General features: G+C 43.9%; 1 protein-coding gene across 4 annotated transcripts; it reads right to left on the bottom strand.

Moving 5' to 3' along the window:
- Positions 1-706: 706 nt before the first annotated feature.
- LOC125535896 (serine carboxypeptidase II-3-like) lies at positions 707-4,270 on the bottom strand. 4 transcript variants are annotated; one of them, XM_048698964.1, is made up of 7 exons: positions 3,724-4,269; positions 3,386-3,648; positions 3,030-3,287; positions 2,083-2,201; positions 1,288-1,380; positions 1,107-1,212; positions 710-993 (listed from the first exon to the last, which is right to left on the bottom strand). In XM_048698964.1, the coding sequence occupies exons 1-7, from the start codon at positions 4,235-4,237 to the stop codon at positions 826-828; spliced, it is 1,521 nt and encodes a 506-aa protein (XP_048554921.1). In that variant the 5' UTR covers positions 4,238-4,269; the 3' UTR covers positions 710-825. The 4 variants fall into 4 exon arrangements, with proteins under 4 accessions (XP_048554919.1, XP_048554921.1, XP_048554918.1 ...); XM_048698962.1 differs by having other exon boundaries at positions 707-993; positions 1,107-1,380; positions 3,724-4,270; XM_048698963.1 differs by having other exon boundaries at positions 817-1,212.
- Positions 4,271-20,031: the final 15,761 nt, after the last annotated feature.

The following is a 20,031-nucleotide window of genomic DNA, read 5'->3' as shown; positions in this document are numbered from 1 at the left end:
TTGGCAAGGAAATTTAGTATGGAAGAGATAATAAAAGGAAAGATGCCAATCTCGGAGGATGGATGTGTTGTGAGCAGAAAATGTACACCAACCCCTGTTCCATGGCCTCGGCCATCATCAGAGCTGGGTAGCCCTATCTGTTGATGGTTCTTTTTCAAGCCATGATGGGCGTGCTTCTGCTGGAATGGTACTGCGGAACAGGGATGGGACTACGATCTTTGCGGCATATAGATATATTTTTCATTGTAATGACGCCCTTGAAGCGGAAATTCATGCAATCATGCATGATATGGCTTTGGCCATTCAACATTCAGACATGCCGGTGATCGTCCAATTGGAGACGTCACACTTTCCAGATTAGCCTATGGTCATCTTGACGCAGAGATTAAAGCTCACATGGTTGCTAGGGAGTTTGTTCCTTGTAAAATTGGTCGAGAGCAGAATAGGGTAGCACATCTTTTGGCACACTAGCCGTACCGAGTGTTGTACTGCAGTATGGTCAAACTCGAGTCCTTCATGTTGTGAGGAGCAGCTGTCTCGAGATTGTAACCCTATCATTTTGAAATAAAACTCCCTTTCACCCCGCAAAAGAACTAAATCGTCGGTAACCATAGATAGTGTACAAAGTAAGGTACGTCATCATGCCTGATCCCAGGGTTTTGCTTATTTCTTGTAGGAGTAGCACTATTTTGTACTGTAAAATCTACTTATTTCTTGTAGGAGTAGCACTATTTTGTACTGTAAAATCTACTGTAATAACCAGTGAAGCACTCAAGGTGGTGGTGCTGCTGTACTACTACCATCTGCCATCTCCCTGACTCCCTCTTAGCATTTTTTGCAGTCAGGGAGCGTTGTGCCGGCGAGGAAGGCCTGGACAAGCTGAAGCGCTCGCCGCGGCTGGTAGCTGGGGACCTCGTGGCCAGCTCCTCTCACCGTCACCAAGCTGAGGCCGCCCTTGTACTGCACCACGTATCCGCCCACCTCTCCAGCACCCTGAGTTCGTTCACAAGATCGAAGAACATGTCATTTACAAATTCTGCAGATTTTTTGTCGGGCTCAACAGTTAGGGTTTCAGTTCCATTAAGGCGGGGGATTTCAGGTTGCACCTTGGTGCTGCTGAACCACCGCCTCCATTTCGCAGCCACGGGGAGCTGGAGCTGGTTGATGGAGTACCTGGTGGCCGTGACCGGCACGTTCCCGTCGGTGTCTCCGCTGCGAAGATCGTTGATTTTAGTTTCATGCATGAGTATCTGTAGAGTGCTACGATCTAGTATGATGCACGCGTACCTGTACACCCAGACTCTGATGTTGTTTTTCATCAGCTCCCTGATAATGGGCAAAACAGTTGTGGTGCTGTCGACCCAGCGTGTCAAGACCTCGCTGAAAATGGGCAAGAAAAATAGTGTTCTTTGAGTGGAACATCGACCTTTCATTCTTTCATAAACCGTTTGATTTGTTGTCAATGGAATTTGATTTGTTTAGCCTTCATTTTGACGAACCATATTGTCTGCTTTTCTATGAGTAGAAAGTGTAGAACTGAGCTAATTTGGACACCTGAGACTAACATTAGCACAAATGAGGACATGTATAGTGATTGCTAAGATGGTCTTGTCTTAAACCTGCCATGCAATTTAGAGGTGACAGTAAAATATAATGTACTCTCCGTTTTTATTTACTTAGTATATTGAAGTCAAACTTCGTAAAGTTTGACCAAGTTTATAGAAAAAATATAAATATTTATCATAACAAATCTATATGATGTGAAAGTATATTCAATAATGAATCTAATGATATTGATTTGTTATTGTATATGTTAATATTTTTGTTTATAAACTTTGTCAAAGTTTACAAAGCTTGACTTTGACTAAAGCTAAAATAAGGACTAAATAAAAACGAAGGGAGTACAATGGATTATTTTCTAGTTTTTTCTTTACTAACTAGATATCCTTAAATATTTGATGAGAGATATTGTTGCTGAGAAGACAAACTTTGTTTTTAGCTTTCTCTTTTGTTCACCTCAATATGCTAAATACACGGCGCTTCTAAAATAACACCATAGAATGGGTAAGCGGTGGATGATACCTGCAGGCTAACCAGGGGTGGTTGAGGCGGGTGACGTTTGCGTGGAGCGCCTTTTGAACATCTGGCTTGTTGAGGTAGGCCTCCACATAATTACTTGTGCACGTATCAAAGCTCTCAATCTGGAGGCACGTAAAGTACAACCCAAGTCAACTTCACTACTCAGTACCTCAAGAAAAACAAACTTATTTTCTCCTTTATTTTATTGTACACATTTTGTTGTGGGAATCGACGTAAATCCACTCAAACAATGGCAAGCAACCACATCGACCATGATGTCAAGCTCATACCCAGTCTAGGCATCAAGGGCAACATGTTGTGAGAGTGGTTAATGTACTACGCATGAGATATCCCACGCGTGTATTCACTGTTAACAACTGCTTTAAGATCTGTGCCTTGTTTCCTGATATATATATATATATATATATATATATATATATATATATCTTATTTCAAAGTATTACATGATGTTTTCTTAGGTTTTTCTTGTTTCAAAGTGCAGTTGTGTATACTGTATCGACAAATCCACTCTGGAATAAGTGTACTCTTATTTGTTGATACACCACGAAACAATATGATACACGCTGGAACGAGAGAAACGTGCCCATGAAACATGACGTAATACTATGAAATAAATCAATTTTCATCACTGGCTAAAACATGACACGAATCACGAAGTAGTGGTGAATAGTACTTCTTCCGTTTTTAAATATAAGTTTTTTTAGAGATTCTATAATATGAACTACATATAAAGCAAAATGAATGAATCTACACTCTAAAATGTGTCTATATACATCCGTATGTAGCCTGTATTGAAATCTTTAGAAAGACTTATACTAGGAACGGAGGGAGTAGATATATACACGGGATATTTCGTGCATGCATGGTAGAGTATCATTTCTTAGTCCATCGTCACAATATGGTGAGCTGTGACGACGACGGCGACATACCGAGGGGGTGATAGGCGGCGTGACGAGCCCTTCCGTCTGGCAGTTCGGCGCGTAGATGTTGTAGTTGTCGATGTCCCGGAGGTTCTCGACGACGTCGTCGTTGGCTTGGTCGCAGAGATCATTCGACTGGGCGCCGTTGGTGAAGTTGCAGTTCTGGTTGACGCCGGTGGCCGTCTCGTCGGAGATGAGCGCGTGCGTCCAGTAGAAGTCGAACGTGCCCTTCTTGTCCGTCCCCTCGTTGATCACCGCGTTCCCAATCTTAAGACACGGCACGCATCGCATCGCTTAGCATGCATGCACACACAACTGATGACGATGATTCATTAATGTGTAAGCTAGAGCTTGACGACGAGTACCATGACCCCTTTGAGGTTGATGGCCGGGGAGGCGTGGCGGAGGACGGCGTGGGCGAGCTGCGGCGCGAAGTGGCCGGCGTAGCTCTCGCCGGCGATGTAGAAGTCTCGGCCCTTGTACTCCGGGAAGCGCTCCAGCCAGTTGGCCAGGAACTGGTACGCGTCCTCCGCCGTCCGGTTGTCCCCGCCCCGGCCGTAGTCCGCCGTCGTGTTCGAGTACGAGTACCCCACCCCCGCCGGGCTCTCCAGGAACAGCACGTTCGCCGCTGCATCATGACCCGATCACTCGCCAATGTATCATCTCATGCCACGGTGAACTCGAGAGCGTGGTGACTGCGTACCGTGGTTCCAGGAGTAGGGGTTGCGGTAGAGGGTCTTGCCGTCGCTCATGACGCGGAACGGGCCGAGCTCCTCCATGGCGCCGTACCCCAGCGACGAGCACCCGGGGCCCCCGTTGAGCCACAGGAGGAGGGGCTTGCCCTTGGACGACGACCCGTCGTCGTTGCCGTTGCCGCCGACGGCCTCGGCGAGGTAGTAGAACAGCGCGCGCCCGGCCGCCGGGTCCACCGTCACGTACCCGGCGTACTGCGCAAAGTCCACGCCGCGCGGCTGCCCGGGGAGCGCATCCACGCGGTCGGCCTCCTTGCGCCCGACCTCAGCCGCCGGCACCGGCACCGGCTTGGGTCTTCTGCTGGCCGTCGCCCTGGTCGGCTCCTCCACGGCCGCCAGCGACGACGACCAGCGCAGCCGGCGCAGGAGGTCGCCCTGCCGCGCCCTGGCCGCCGCTGCCGTGCCGCAGCCCAGCGCGAGGCATTGCACCAACACCAGAACCAACATCAGCACGGCCCTCCTCATGGTGCTCTGTTTCTCAGCTTCTGCCGGCACTGTTCTATCGGCCGGTGGCTGCACACCGGAGACGGCTGGGTGCTCGTGTAGTCGTGTCTGGTAGTGATATTTATAGGGCGGGGATTTTCCCGACACCCAAGCTCGGTGTCGGAGAATTTCCTTCAAGATAGATGGGCTATCCACTAGGCAGTAGTAGTGACACTGTCTTTTTCTCTTTCGAAAGTTCACTAGGCACTACTAGGCACACTGTCAGGGCCTAAATGCTCTGCATCTATCGTTAAGGAGAAACGGGACAGTCCTGGATTAAGATAAGCAACGGTCCAGATGGAAGCTGGCAAGTGAGTGGCATCCGACGGTGGGATTTTGATTTGATCCAACGTCGAAAGTCGAGAACAAGAGGGAGATCTTCTATTCGAAGGCCTCATTTAGTCCATAGGATATGATTATCATAGGAATAGGAAATTTGTTGAAAATGAAATGACATGTATCTTAAATCCTATGGATTTTTTTTTAGAAAAGGAGGATGACCCCCGGCCTCTGCATCTGGAGATGCATGCGGCCACTTTATTGATTATTCTCGAGGACCTTACAAAGTATTACAACAATATGCCTGAATCCGCCATCTTGGCAACATTTGCCGCTACTCCTATTCAAATGATGAAGGCGTGTTAGCTGGGCCACTACCCAGACCACTCATCTAAGCCTAACATCAAAATGATGAAGGGGTGCTAGCTGGGCCACTACCCAGACCACTCACCTAAGCCCAACATCAAAAGCCGGAAGCCCAAGCCGATCCACATACATAGAAAAAGAGAAGTCCTTTGGTTCACACCATAAAAAAATCCATTAAATCTAGGATAATGTTTTTTTTGAAATGTGGAGGATAGAAACTAATCTCACTTAGGAATAAGAATCCATTCCTATGAACTAGAAGAATCTAAAGAAAATATTCGTATAAAAATCCTATTCTATAGAATTAAGCTACGTTTGGTTTGAAGGAATTGTGGAGGAAAAGTACAGGAAGAAGAAACAAGGGAAAGTTTTATGAAAGTAGCGTTCGATTCACAGGAACGAACTGCTATAATCCCGGGGGAAAGTTTCTATAGCCTCTGATATCGCAAGAAATAAAACATCTGCCTGGAGCTTTTTTTTTGGCGGAGTCGTGAGCCGAGACACAAGAAAAGCTACTAGTAGAGGCCCACAACATGCGATGCTTCAGTGAGACCTCTTTCAATGCATTCAATGCATAGTTGCTTAGATGAGGGGCTAAACGCATTAAATAGTTTAGCAACTATAGTCCTTAATGTATATGTGCTTAATTTGTTGTAGCTAAGCTTCCTTCATTTAATTACTTAGCTACTAAACTCTTTCATGTATTGGTGAGCTTGCTTTATTTACATATTTTGTCTAGGTTCGCGCGCTTGGCATTGATTTTTACTGGGGTCATCAAACTAATCTCTCTCCTCTTAGTTGTATTGTCATATCAGATTTTTGGTCTATATGGCATGCTTAGCACCTATACAAGGTGAAGCATTGGAAATGGCCTCATGTACTGCAATTGATGGTTCCCAAACGATTGCATGTTCCATTTTCCCTTTCCTGTGGAGCAAACATCTTGATTTTCTACTTCCCTTGTTTCTCTGTCCCATAGGTTTGTACTAGCACCTCGATTCTTTTCCTATAAAGGTTTTTGTTCCTTTGTTTTCTACACATATGCTTCGAAGGGGGCTTTACTATGAAATTCCTCCAAAGCAAAGGAGGCCGAAGTGCCATTTGATAGACTTACAGTCAAGTGGCACAAACGACTCAATACAAAAAGGACAACGATGTGCCATACAATTAAGTAACACACGGTGCGACTATAAATAACCAACCGATTGCTACCCTATTTTGCTCAGGGCAAATTTTCTGAAAAATAAACTCCCTGTCTTCTATCATTTGTTTTTATTTCAGCAACTAGATGACCGTATCACTAGTAGAAAAATGGTCAAATGTGAAGCACATTAGTGCCGGTTTGGTTTTGAGTCGGCACTAATGTGTGCATTAGTGCTGATTCCAACGGCTAGCCGGCCGCTCTCATTAGTACCAGTTCGTGGCGAACCTTTAGCACCGGTTCGTGCCACGAACCGGTACTAAAGTGAGTGGTGGCAGGATGCTGAACGATCCAAGATGTCTACTGGAGTGTTGCTTCTGCCTAGGGTTTTTTGGTGGTTTTTTTTCTTTTTTCTTTTTCGAATACAGGAAATGCTTGTGCTTTGTGAAACATGCTGTCCTCCACGTTCTCGACAAAGGATCTGGTTGCAATACAAGGTGGCTGCGATGACTTGAAAACAGTATATGGACGACTCTTAATTAGTTAACCTCAAAGAAATCCTAATGGCCGATCATTGTCATCTAGAAGTGTTGACATATGTGCAACAAAAAGATCAAACGGGGTGTCGTTAGCGGAAACGAGTTGAACATACTTTGGCCGTGGTTGTTGAACCTGACCGCTGCTCCAGCTATTACTAACTATATCCCTAATGGTTCACACACAAAAGTACTATATCCCTAATGTAATTGGTTAGGCGAGCTCCCAATTAGCCAATTAATTACCACGTGATTTGGACGTGGGCATGGTTAGCTTTGGTGTGTTCCACTAGTGAGGGAACGACCCTCACTGTCTCCCCGTGATTACAAAAACTCATACAGTTAACCACTAACGTCAAGATTCTTAGGTATTTGGATTTAACTAGCAAAAGAGCCAATGCATTGCAACGGGAGAAAAAGATACAAAATGCCCGTAACGCAAATAATCATGAATCAAGAAACCAACAGATTCATGTTCTTTATTTTAACATGACACCCATCTTGTTGCCATTTGTCCCTCGTCGCATTCTCACATACAATGATCATAGTGCTTATAGAATCACAATGCCCTTGAATGTGGTCAATTGTAAACCGTCTCTCTCGTAGCATAAGATGAGGTTTTTCTCTTGCTACATTTATTTCGTCTCCAATTTTTTTGCGCGGTATTGATTAAGGTTGCACTCTAAATAGCATTCCTAAAATGGTTAAGAGGTAAAAAAAAATATCATATTCGGATTCTACACTTTTTTCTAATCAAATTTCATATATAACATGTTAAAATTGGAGTTATGGTTTAAAAAATATGGATATTAAAAAAAACATTTGTTCAACGTAGACTGCGGGTTAATTAGCATACAAGACATGGTAGTTTCTGAAAAATGCAAAAAATGATTCAATTTGTCACTTGATTACCTGAAAGTGTAGGGGTTTTGTGTGAAATCCTAAAAACATTTCGTTTTGGCACTTAAAATAGGACTATGGGTTGAATATCAAAAAACAAAGGGACGTTTCTGCAAAAATACCGACGACGTACGACCAAAAGCAGTGGGCGCTATATTATTAGATAAAAATAAAGATATATCACTTTAACAATATGTAAGTCGCCTGGGAATTAATTTTTGGGTGAGTCTGTGTTTTTAGCCGTTGATTTCTGCTTTCTGGTTCATGCTCCTTTTTTTTTTTAGTTTGTTTTGTGAGTTGTATTGGGCTGAGTTTTTTTGACTCGCCACAGATTTTGATCAGTCAATTTGTTAACAGGCTGGAGCCCATTACTTTGTGACCAAGCCGTCCCTTCTCTCATTTTGTTCTTTTCTGTTTTTGCTTTTGTTTATCATTTTTCTTTATTAGTCGGTTCTTTTTTTGTGTGTGGATATATCTGAATGTCAGGTGGGTGAATAAGTGTATACACACAAACACTATAAATATATGCAAAAATTACAATATTTTATAATCATTCTTTGCATACTACAAATGTATACACACAAACACAATAACATAAATGCCAAAATTGCAGAAAAGTGCAATTTTGCGAAGTCATGTGCAAGTTTTTTTAAATATAAGTTCGCCTTTTCTTTCTTCTTAAAGTTAATATCAATGCCACTAATTCGCTGTTCCTTACAAAACTTCATTATTTCTATTTTGTTTTGCTTATTATTGTATTTTATTTCCTCTTTAAGGGTAATATTGATACGTCTTCGTCGTATCTATAATTTTTTATTGTTCCATGCCAATATTATACAACTTTCATATACTTTTGGCAACTTTTTATACTATTTTTGGGACTAACATATTGATCCAGTGCCCAGTGTCAGTTCCTGTTTGTTGCATATTTTTTTGTTTCGCAGAAAATCCATATCAAACGGAGTCCAAACGGGATAAAAAACTGACGGAGATTTTTTTTGGAATATATGTGATTTTTAGGAAGAAGAATCAACGCGAGACGATGCCCGAGGGGGCCACGAGGCAGGGGGCGCGCCCTAGGGGCTCAAGCGCGCCCTGGGCCCTCGTGGCCACCTCGTAGGGCGGTTGGTGCCCTTCTTTCGCTGCAATAAAGCTAATATTCGGATAGAGATCGTGTCCAAAATTCATCCCAATCAGAGTTACGGATCTCCGGGAATATAAGAAATGGTGAAAGGTCAGATCTGGGAACGCAAAAACAGAGAGAGATAGAGAGATAGATCCAATCTCGGAGGGGCTCTCCCCCCTCCCACGCCATGGAGACCATGGACCAGAGAGGAAACCCTTCTCCCATCTAGGGAGAAGGTCAAGGAAGAAGAAGAAGGAGGGGGGCTCTCTCCCCCTCGCTTCCGGTGGCACCGGAGTGCCGCCGGGGCCATCATCGTCACCGCAATCTTCACCAACAACTTCACCGCCGTCATCACCAACTCTTCCCCCCTTTATGCAGAAGTGTAACCCCTCTTTTACCCGCTGCATCTCTACTTAAACATGGTGCTCAACGCTATATATTATTTCTCAATAATGTATGGCTATCCTATGATGTTTGAGTAGATCCATTTTGTCCTATGGGTTAACTGATGATCGTGATTGGTTTGAGTTGCATGTTTTATTATTGGTGTTGTCCTATGGTACTCTCCGTGTCGCGCAAACGTGAGGGATCCCCGATGTAGGGTGTTGCAATACGTTCATGATTTGCTTATGGTGGGTGGCGTGAGTGACAGAAGCACATACCCGAGTAAGTAGGTTGTTTGCATATGGGAGTAAAGAGGACTTGATACTTTAATGTTATGGTTGGGTTTTACCTTAATGATCTTTAGTAGTTGCGGACGCTTGCTAGAGTTCCAATCATAAGTGCATATGATCCAAGTAGAGAAAGTATGTTAGCTTATGCCTCTCCCTCAAATAAAATTGCAATAACGATTACCGGTCTAGTTATCGATTGCCTAGGGACAAATAACTTTCTTGTGTGACAACAAACTCTCTACTAAAACTAATTTAGTTGTGTCTTCATCTAAACAGCCCCTACTTTTTATTTACGCACTCTTTATTATCTTGCAAACCTATCCAACAACACCTACAAAGTACTTCTAGTTTCATACTTGTTCTAGGTAAAGCGAACGTCAAGCGTGCGTAGAGTTGTATCGGTGGTCGATAGAACTTGAGGGAATATTTGTTCTACATTTAGCTCCTCGTTGGGTTCGACACTCTTACTTATCGAAAGAGGCTACAATTGATCCCCTATACTTGTGGGTTATCAAGACCTTTTTCTGGCGCCGTTGCCGGGGAGTTATAGCGTGGGGTGAATATTCTCGTGTGTGCTTGTTTGCTTTATCACTAAGTAGTTTTTATTTTGTGCTCTTGTTTTCTATCTTTAGTTATGGGTAGGAAACGCAAAATACCAAAAAAATGAGTTGTACCTACTACACCAATGGTTGAAGAACCACTCAAAATCTATCACACTCCTGAAGCTTTTACTTGGATCATCTTCGATCCCTATGTGCTCATGCTGAAACCTCAACTAGCTTAGTTGAGGGCAAATCTTTAGATGAACATGCTTGTTATGTGCGACACTGCTTATCTCAAAAAGGGAAACTTTTATTGAATCAAATTCATCGTTTGCAATGCTATGCTTGGAATTTATGTGAAATATATGATGTTGTTGTTCTGAAAACCCTAAGAAACACCTTCCCTACCAATGTGAGTTTAGTGATAATGGAATCGTATCTTCATATGCTAAGGGTGTTTATAATTACTATGATGTTCAACAAATTGAAGAATTTTTTTGTTTTAAGGGTGCTTATGAAATTGCTTCTTTGATTGAAAAGTATGATGCTACTCTTTACAAATCTGAAATTTTTTCCATACTTAAATATTTTTATGATAATTATGCTTCTAATGTCTATGTTAAACCATATATTGAGGACTTCTCCGTTGTCCAAGAAGAGACTAATATTTTGCAGGAGTCTATGGAAGAAGAAATTGATGAAACTGTGAGCTCATTGGATGAAAAAGATGATGAGAAGAGCGAAGAATAAAAGGAGGAAGAGTGGATTAGCTACCGTGCCCACCTTCTAATGAGAGTAACTCTCCAACTCATACATTATTTAATGTCCCTTCGTTCTTACTGAAGGATGATTGCTATGATGATTGTTATGATCCCGTTGATTCTTTTGAAATACCCCTTTTTGATGAACTTGATGCTTGCTATGCTTGTGGCCATGATGCCAATATGAATGATGCTTATGGAGATGAACTTGCTATAGTTTCTTATGTTAAACACGAAATTGTTGCTATTGCACCCACACATAATAGTCCTATTATCCTTTTGAATTCTCCAAACTACACTATATCGGAGAAGTTTGCTCTGATTAAGGATTATGTTGACGGGTTGCATTTTACTGTTGCACATGATGATTTTGATGAATGTAATATGCATGTGCTTGCTGCTCCTACTTGCAATTATTATGAGATAGGAACTACATCTCCACCTCTCTATGTTTACAACACGATAAAATTGCAAAAACTATTTATACTATGCATTGGCCTTTACTTTATGTGCGTGAATTGTTCTTTTATGACATGCCGATGCATATAAAGAGAGTTATACTTCGTTGTTGCATGATATATGTTACTTTGTGCTCACTGCTAAATCACAAATCATTGTTAATTCAAATTGGCTTTGATATACCTTGGGATCCGGGTGAATCCATTACTTGAGCACTATATGCCTAGTTTAAAAGTGCTGCCAGGGAGACAACCCGGAAGTTTTAGAGTCATTTATTTCTGTTGTGTGCTTTTATAAAGTTTAAAAACAAAAAATAATAAAGATGAGAACCTAAAACTTTTTTAAAAAGAAAAGCGAAAGTGAGAAAGACGAGCATTGTTAAAATGGGAGCTAGCCTTGAACTTTGTTCATGCCCATGGGAACTTTGTGACCCTTGATTACAGAAACTTTTCAACAAAACTAATTATCCCCTTGTACAATTCCATTGTATTATAAAAATAATGTGCCAAGATTTGCCTTTAGGATGTTTACATTGCTTGTTGGTTTGTGCGGTGCAGAACATAAACTTTGTCTGTAGTGCGTGATTTTACATTTTTTACTGGAAAGTCAAACGGTTCTGAAACTTTTTGCACTGTCTTTCTATACAATTTTTTTATTTTTCCTATTTTTTTCAGAATTTTTGGAGTAACATAGGTATAGTGAATGTTCAGATTACTACAGACTATCATGTTTAAGACAGATTCTGTTTTTGATGCATAGTTTGCTTGTTTTGATGAAACTATCGATTTCTATCAGTGGATTAAGGCATGGAAAAGTTATATTACAGTAGCTACAGTGCAAAAACAAAATATTAATTGGTTTGCAACAGTATTAGAGTAGTGATTTGCTTTATTATACTAACGGATCTTACCGAGCTTTTCTGTTGAGTTTTGTGTGGATGAAGTGTTCGAAGATCGAGGAGGTCTCGATATGAGGAGAAGGAGGAGAGGCAAGAGCTCAAGCTTGGGGATGCCCAAGGCGCCCCAAGTAAATATTCAAGGAGACTCAAGCGTTTAAGCTTGGGGATGCCTCGGAAGGCATCCCATCTTTCTTCAACATGTATCAGTATGTTTTCAGATTCGTTTCGTTCATGCGATATGTGCAAATCTTGAAGCGTCTTTTGCATTTAGTTTTCACTTTTATTTGATGCACCATGCTGGTATGTGATATTCCATGGTTGATTTATAGAATGCTCTTTGCACTTCACTTATATCTTTTGAGTATTGATTCATAGAATGCTTCATGTGCTTCACTTATATCATTTGAAGTTTGGATTGTCTGTTTCTCTTCACATAGAAGACCGCCATTTGTAGAATGCTCTTTTGCTTCACTTATATTTGTTAGAGCATGGTCCTATATTTTGTATAAAGAATTAAACTCTCTTGCTTCACTTATATCTATTTAGAGAGATGACAGGAATTGGTCATTCACATGGTTAGTCATAAAATCCTACATAAAACTTGTAGATCACTGAATATGATATGTTTGATTCCTTGCGATAGTTTTGCGATATAAAGGTGGTGATATTAGAGTCGTGCTAGTTGAGTAATTGTGAAATTGATAAATACTTGTGTTGAGGTTTGCAAGTCCCGTAGCATGCACGTATGGTAAACGTTGTGTGACAAATTGAAACATGGGGTGTTCTTTGATTGCTTTCCTTATGAGTGGCGGCCGGGGACGAGCGATGGTCTTTTTCTACCAATCTACCCCCTAGGGGCATGCGTAGTAGTACTTTACTTCGAGGGATAATAAACTTTTGCAATAAGTTGTAACGCCCTCGATGCGGCTATATCTCCTACGTGTCGAAGCACGACTTAGAGGCATAACCACATTGAAAGCAATGTCGCAAGTAAGGTAATCTTCACAACAACCCATGTAAATAAATAAAAGGGGAAACGATACATAGTTGGCTTACACTCGCCACATCACACAAATACATGAATAGCATTACAATCATCCAATACACTCATGGTCTGACTATGGTACCAAAATAAAGATCAACCCCCACATGCGACAAGGTCCCCGATCGCCCCAACTGGGCACCACTACTGATCATCTGGGAAAGAAACGTAGTAACGGTGAGAGTCTTCATCAAACTCCCACTTGAGCTCAAGCGCATCGTCTGGAACGGTATCATCGGCCCCTGCATCTGGTTTGGAAGTAAACTGTGAGTCACGGGGACTCAGCAATCTCACACCCTCGCGATCAAGACTATTTAAGCTTATAGGTAAGGCAAGGTATGATGTGGAGCTGCAGCAAGCGACTAGCATATATGGTGGCTAACATACGCAAATGAGAGCGAGAAGAGAAGGCAAAAGCACGGTCGAAAAACTATGATCAAGAAGTGATCCTAGAACAACCTACGTCAAGCATTACTCCAACACCGTGTTCACTTCCCGGACTCCGCCGAGAAGAGACCATCACGGTAACACACGCGGTTGGTGCATTTTAATTAAATTAAGTTTCATGTTATCTACAACCGGACATTAACAAATTCCCATCTGCCCATAACCGCGGGCACGACTTTCGAAAGTTCAAATCCCTGCAGGGGAGTCCCAACTTATCCCATCACAAGCTCTCACGGTCAACAGAGGATATTCCTTCTCCCAAGACGGTCCGATCAGACTCGACATCCAGGTTACAAGACATCTCGACAATGGTAAAACAAGTTTAGCAACACCGCCCGAATGTGCTGACAAATCCCGATAGGAGCTGCACATATCTCGTTCTCAGGGCATACTCAGTTAGGTCAAGCTACGAGTAAAATCAACCCTCGAGTTTCCCCAAGGTGGCCCCGCAGGCTGCCTAGTTCGGACCAACACTCAGAGGAGCACTGGCCCAGGGGGGTTTAATAAAGATGACCCTTGGGCTCCGGAAACCCAAGAGAAAAAGAGGCTATGTGGCAAATGGTAAAACCAAGGTTGGGCATTGCTGGAGGAGCTTTATTTGAGGCGAACTGTCAAGGGGTTCCCATTATAACCCAATCGCGTAAGGAACGCAAAATCTGGGAACATAACACCGATATGACGGAAACTAGGGCGGCAAGAGTGGAACAAAACACTAGGCAAAAGGCCGAGCCTTCCACCCTTTACCAAGTATATAGGTGCATTAAGATAAACAAGATAATATGGTGATATCCCAACAATAAACAATGTTCCAATAAGGAACGATCTCCATGTTGGGTTTCGTAGTAATTTCAAAAAAATTTCCTACGCACACGCAAGATCATGTGATGCATAGCAACGAGGGGGAGAGTGTTGTCTACGTACCCAATGCAGACCGACTGCGGAAGCGATGACACGACGTAGAGGAAGTAGTCGTACGTCTTCACGATCCAACCGATCAAGTACCGAAACTACGACACCTCCGAGTTCGAGCACACGTTCAGCTCGATGACGATCCCCGGACTCCGATCCAGCAAAGTGTCGGGGAAGAGTTCCGTCAGCACGACGGCGTGGTGACGATCTTGATGAACTACAACAGCAGGGCTTCGCCTAAACTCCGCTACAGTATTATCGAGGAATATGGTGGCAGGGGGCACCGCACACGGCTAAGGAATAGATCACGTGGATCAACTTGTGTGTTTCTGGGGTGCCTCTGCCTCAGTATATAAAGGAGCCAAGGGGGAGGGGGGCGCCGGCCAGGGAGAGGGCGCAGGAGGAGTCCTACTCCTTCCGGGAGTAGGACTCCCTCCCCAATCCTATTCCAACTAGGATTCCCAAGGGGGAAAGAGGGAGAGGGGTGGCCGGCCACCTCTCCTAGTCCTAATAGGACTAGGGGAGGGGGGAGGTGCGCAGCCCCCTTGGGCTGCCCCTTTCTCCTTTCCACTAAGGCCCATGAAGGCCCATATGGCTCCCGGGGGGTTCCGGTAACCTCCCGGTAACCCGGTAAAATCCCGATTTCACCCGGAACACTTCCGATGTCCAAACATAGGCTTCCAATATATCAATCTTTACGTCTCGACCATTTCGAGACTCCTCGTCATGTCCGTGATCACATCCGGGACTCCAAACAACCTTCGGTACATCAAAATGCATAAACTCATAATGTAACTGTCATCGTAACCTTAAGCGTGCGGACCCTACGGGTTCGAGAACAATGTAGACATGACCGAGACATGTCTCCGGTCAATAACCAATAGCGGGACCTGGATGCCCATATTGGCTCCTACATATTCTACGAAGATCTTTATCGGTCAGACCGCATAACAACATACGTTGTTCCCTTTGTCATCGGTATGTTACTTGCCCGAGATTCGATCGTCGGTATCCAATACCTATTTCAATCTCGTTACCGGCAAGTCTCTTTACTCATTCCGTAATACATCATCTCACAACTAATCATATTAGTTGTAATGCTTGCAAGGCTTATGTGATGTGTATTACCGAGAGGGCCCAGAGATACCTCTCCGACAATCGGAGTGACAAATCCTAATCTCGAAATACGCCAACCCAACATCTACCTTTGGAGACACCTATAATGCTCCTTTATAATCACCCAGTTATGTTGTGACGTTTGGTAGCACCCAAAGTGTTCCTCCGGTAAACGGGAGTTGCATAATCTCATAGTCATAGGAACATGTATAAGTCATGAAGAAAGCTATAGCAACATACTAAACGATCGGGTGCTCAGCTAATGGAATGGGTCATGTCAATCAGATCATTCAACTAATGATGTGACCTCATTAATCAAATAACAACTCTTTATCCATGGTTAGGAAACATAACCATCTTTGATTAACGAGCTAGTCAAGTAGAGGCATACTAGTGACACTCTGTTTGTGTATGTATTCACACATGTATTATGTTTCCGGTTAATACAATTCTAGCATGAATAATAAACATTTATCATGATTATAAGGAAATAAATAATAACTTTATTATTGCCTCTAGGGCATATTTCCTTCACTCCAATCTTCACCTGCAACTAGCAACGCTATAAGAGGGGCTAAGCAAAGCGGTAACATAGCCAAACAACGGTTTGCTAGGACATGGTGGGTTAGAGGCTTGACATGGCAATATGGGAGGCATGATAAGCAAGTGGTAGGTACCGTAGTATAGGCATAGCAAAAGAGCGAGCATCTAGCAATCAAAGATAGAAGTGATTTCGAGGGTATGGTCATCTTGCCTGCAAAGTTCTCAGAGTTGGCTTGATCCTCGTAAGCGAACTCAATGGGCTCATCGTTCATGAACTCGTATCTCGGCTCTACCCAAACAAGAACAACAAGCAAACGGAACACAATCAACCACGTGCAATGCTCAAACAACATGATGCAGACATGGTATGATATGCGAGATGCGATATGGGATGGATATGCATGATTTGACAAGGAATGAATGACACTGGCCTCAACTTGGAAATCCAAGAGTGCCACTGGAAAGGTGAGGTGATTTTGGTTGAAAACGATATAAACATCACCGGAATCGGATGCACGGTTTGGAAATGGCAAGCAAAAACAAATATGGCACTGGTATGCGATAATCAGCAAGTGACCAACTAAATGCATCAAGTTAAATATGCTACAACACTCAAACATAGCAACAAAATACATGTCAGGGATCCACTCATGATGCTTGACAAAAAATGAACACTGAGCTACGGCTAATTCATCCATTAACAGGTTCAAACAAGCATGGCAAAAGTGCAAATGATAGCAGGTTTCAGACTTAGTGAAATTAACACAAGTCTGGAATTTAACATCAGGAAGCATACTTTAGAGCATGAAAACTACAAGCTACAGAAACTTAACATGGCAAATCAAGGCATGAAATTAAGCTACTCAAAGCACTTAACAAAAGTCCCATAGTGACCTTGAGCAAAAAGGGATCAGAAAATACAATTGCAAGCATGTGAACATAGCAAAAACATAAACAGATTCAGACTTAGTGAAAAACTGGAGCATGCAAAACAGATTAGCAAGTAGGCATGTTTACGAGCTCGATGCACTCACTACAAAGCATTGCATGACAAGCTAAGCATACATCCATCAAGAAGACATGGCATAGGATCTAGACATGGCAAGAACAACATCATAGCATGCACGGATCAAATAGCAACATCCTCGGCAAAATCGCTAAACATGTCAACAATCTGCCAGGATTATTTTATAGCAAAAGTAGAGCTCGATTGACTCAAGTTAGGGTGCTCCATAAATGCAAACAAATACATGGATGGATAGAGCACCACAATGTTAACAAAACATCCTTACTTATCATCCTTAAAAGAGGCACGGATCACTAGAAAACAACATGAACATACGGCATAACAACAAAATCAGGACAAGAACTTCGTGAAATTCTAAGTCCCTGAAATCAGCATTACCGATTACGCTACTTTGCAAGCTTGTGCTAGTCACCACAAATATCAAAAAAATACATGGCATACACCCCTGTAAAGATGACATGGCATGTAACAAAACACATGTAGAGCTTACTATCATAGCATGCACACATTAATCATGGCAAAAATAACAAAATACCATTTGCTGAAACAGATCTGACAAATTCATCACATAGCCATCTTCCAACAGCATTTCGGGCAGCAAGATGAGCTCAAAAGAAAATGATGCAATGAGATGAAATGACGTACTCGTCGAGACGAACATTTTGATATGCTACACGCATGAATCGGAGCTACGGATGCAGAGTTATGGCATGCCAAAGAATGCAAAAAAAATACTAGGGAGAAGGGAAAAGGTAACCCCGAGATTAGGGTTTTCCAGATCTGAGATCCGGGCAGCACTGTAGCACGCACGCACGACAAGGATGGCCGGAGATGGGGTTCGCCAGAGGACGGAGAGGCCGGGGCGTCGCCGGACTGGGCGGAGGTGGCCGGAGCTGGCCGGGCGGCGGGCGAGCGCGGAGGAGAGGCGCGGTCGGCGGAGGTCGATGGCGGGCGTGGGCGGCGGAGCTTCGGCGAGCTTGACGGTGGGGCGGCGGAGCTCCGGTGGCGGGCGGCGGCGCCGGGCGCCTCGGGCGGCCGGACGGGAGGAGGACGGTGGCGGGGTCGCGTAGGAGGCGACGCGCGGCTTCGGGCCCTTGGGGGCTCTCCCCAGGCCGAGCGGGCCGGAGCGGGCGCGGGTGGCGCGCCATGTGGCGGCACGCCACTGGCTGCGGGCGGCGGCGACTCGTCCGGCGGGAACCGGACGTGTCCGGCGGCGGAGATGGGCGAGGCTAGGGTTTAGGGGTAGATGGGATCCGGAATTTTTGAGGGAGTGACCTTTTTATAGGTAGGAGGAGCTAGGAGGCTCCAAATTAAGCACAGTTTTCGTCCACGCGATCATGATCGAACGATCTAAATGATGGAGGAGGTTTAGGTGGGTTTTGGGTCACTTTGGAGAGGTGTTGGGCTGCAACACACACGAGGCCTTTTCGGTCCCTCGGTTAACCGTTGGAGTATCAAACGAAGTCCAAATGGCACGAAACTTGACATGCGGTCTACTGGTAGTAAACCAAGGCCGCATGGCAAGTCTCGGTCCAATCCGGAAATGTTTAACCCACACACACGAAAAGAGGTAGAAAGGGGCACCGGGTGACATAGGAGCGCCGGAATGCAAAACGGACAACGGGGAAAATGCTCGGATGCATGAGACGAACACGTATGCGAATGCAATGCACATGATGACATGATATGAGATGCATGACAAAGACAAAACACACGGAGACAAAAACCCGACAACGAGGAAATAAAATAACTTAGGCCGGAAACGGCAAGAGTTGGAGTATAGATAAGGTAAATTACATCCGAGGTGTTACAACACTCCACCACTACGAAAGGATCTCGTCCCAAGATCTAGGACTGGAAAAACTCTGGGTACTCAGAACGGAGGTGATCCTCGCGTTCCCAGGTGGCTTCATGGTCGGAATGGTGTGACCACTTGACTTTGAGGAATTTGATTGACTTGTTGCGCGTCTTGCGCTCAGTTTCTTCAAGAATAGCAACTGGGTGCTCACGATAAGAAAGGTCTTCTTGGAGATCAATGTCTTCAAAGTTGACGGTGCGGTCAGGGGTCTTGAAGCACTTGCGGAGCTGAGAGACATGAAACACGTCGTGCACATTTGCAAAGTTGGAGGGAAGCTCGAGTTGATAGGCGAGATCGCCTCTCTTGCTGACGATCTTGAAAGGACCCACGTATCTAGGGGCAAGCTTCCCTTTGATACCGAAGCGACGAGTACCGTTCATTGGAGAGACGCGGAGGTAAACATGGTCTCCGATCTCGAAAGCCAAATCACGATGCTTACTATCATAGTGCTTGGAGGTTATCACAAATGACTTTGCACATCTCTTCTGCCTCTGTGATCAAGTCATTTCCAAGAAGTTGACGTCCACCCGTCTCTGACCAGTTAAGAGGAGTACGGCACTTCCTGCCATAGAGAATTTCAAATGGGGCCTTGCCCGAACTCGCTTGGAAGCTGTTGTTGTAGGAAAACTCGGCATATGGAAGACAATCTTCCCACTTCATACCGAAAGATATAACGCAAGACCTGAGCATATCTTCAAGAATCTGATTGACACGCTCGATTTGGCCGCTAGTTTGAGGATGAAAAGCTGTGCTGAAACGGATGTTGGTGCCCATGGCCTTCTGAAAAGAATCCAAAAACTTCGAGGTGAAAATGCTGCCACGATCTGAAGATATCAACTGTGGAATGTCGTGCAGAGAGACAATCCGAGAGGTATAAAGCTCTGCCAATTGAGCTGATGTGATAGACTCTTTGATAGGAAGGAAATGAGCCACTTTAGTGAGTTTGTCGATGACAACGAATATAGCATCATTGCCACGCTTGGACTTTGGAAATCCCGTCATGAATTCCATCTCAATGTGGTCAAACTTCCGTTCTGGAATGACAAGAGGTTGGAGGAGACCAGCTGGTCGTTAGTGTTCCGCCTTCACTCTTCTGCATACATCACATTCATTCACGAACTGAGCAATCTCGCGCTTCATTCGAGTCCACCA

The sequence above is a fragment of the Triticum urartu genome, chromosome 2, assembly GCF_003073215.2.
Source record: "Triticum urartu cultivar G1812 chromosome 2, Tu2.1, whole genome shotgun sequence".
In the NCBI taxonomy this organism is placed as follows: domain Eukaryota; kingdom Viridiplantae; phylum Streptophyta; class Magnoliopsida; order Poales; family Poaceae; genus Triticum; species Triticum urartu.
Note: the sequence above shows the minus strand (reverse complement) of the source record. Positions and strands in the feature narration are given on the sequence as shown.

What these genes read in the sequence shown, in the direction of transcription:
- LOC125535896 (XM_048698961.1), bottom strand. Translation starts at nt 4,237, where the DNA reads ATGAGGAGGGCCGTGCTGATGTTGGTTCTGGTGTTGGTGCAATGCCTC. An exon ending in TCAACCTCAAAGGGGTCATG is followed by an intron (nt 3,288 to 3,385) that starts GTACTCGTCGTC and finishes CCGTGTCTTAAG; the next exon opens with ATTGGGAACGCGGTGATCAA. An exon ending in CACCCCTGGTTAGCCTGCAG is followed by an intron (nt 1,381 to 2,082) that starts GTATCATCCACC and finishes GCCCATTTTCAG; the next exon opens with CGAGGTCTTGACACGCTGGG.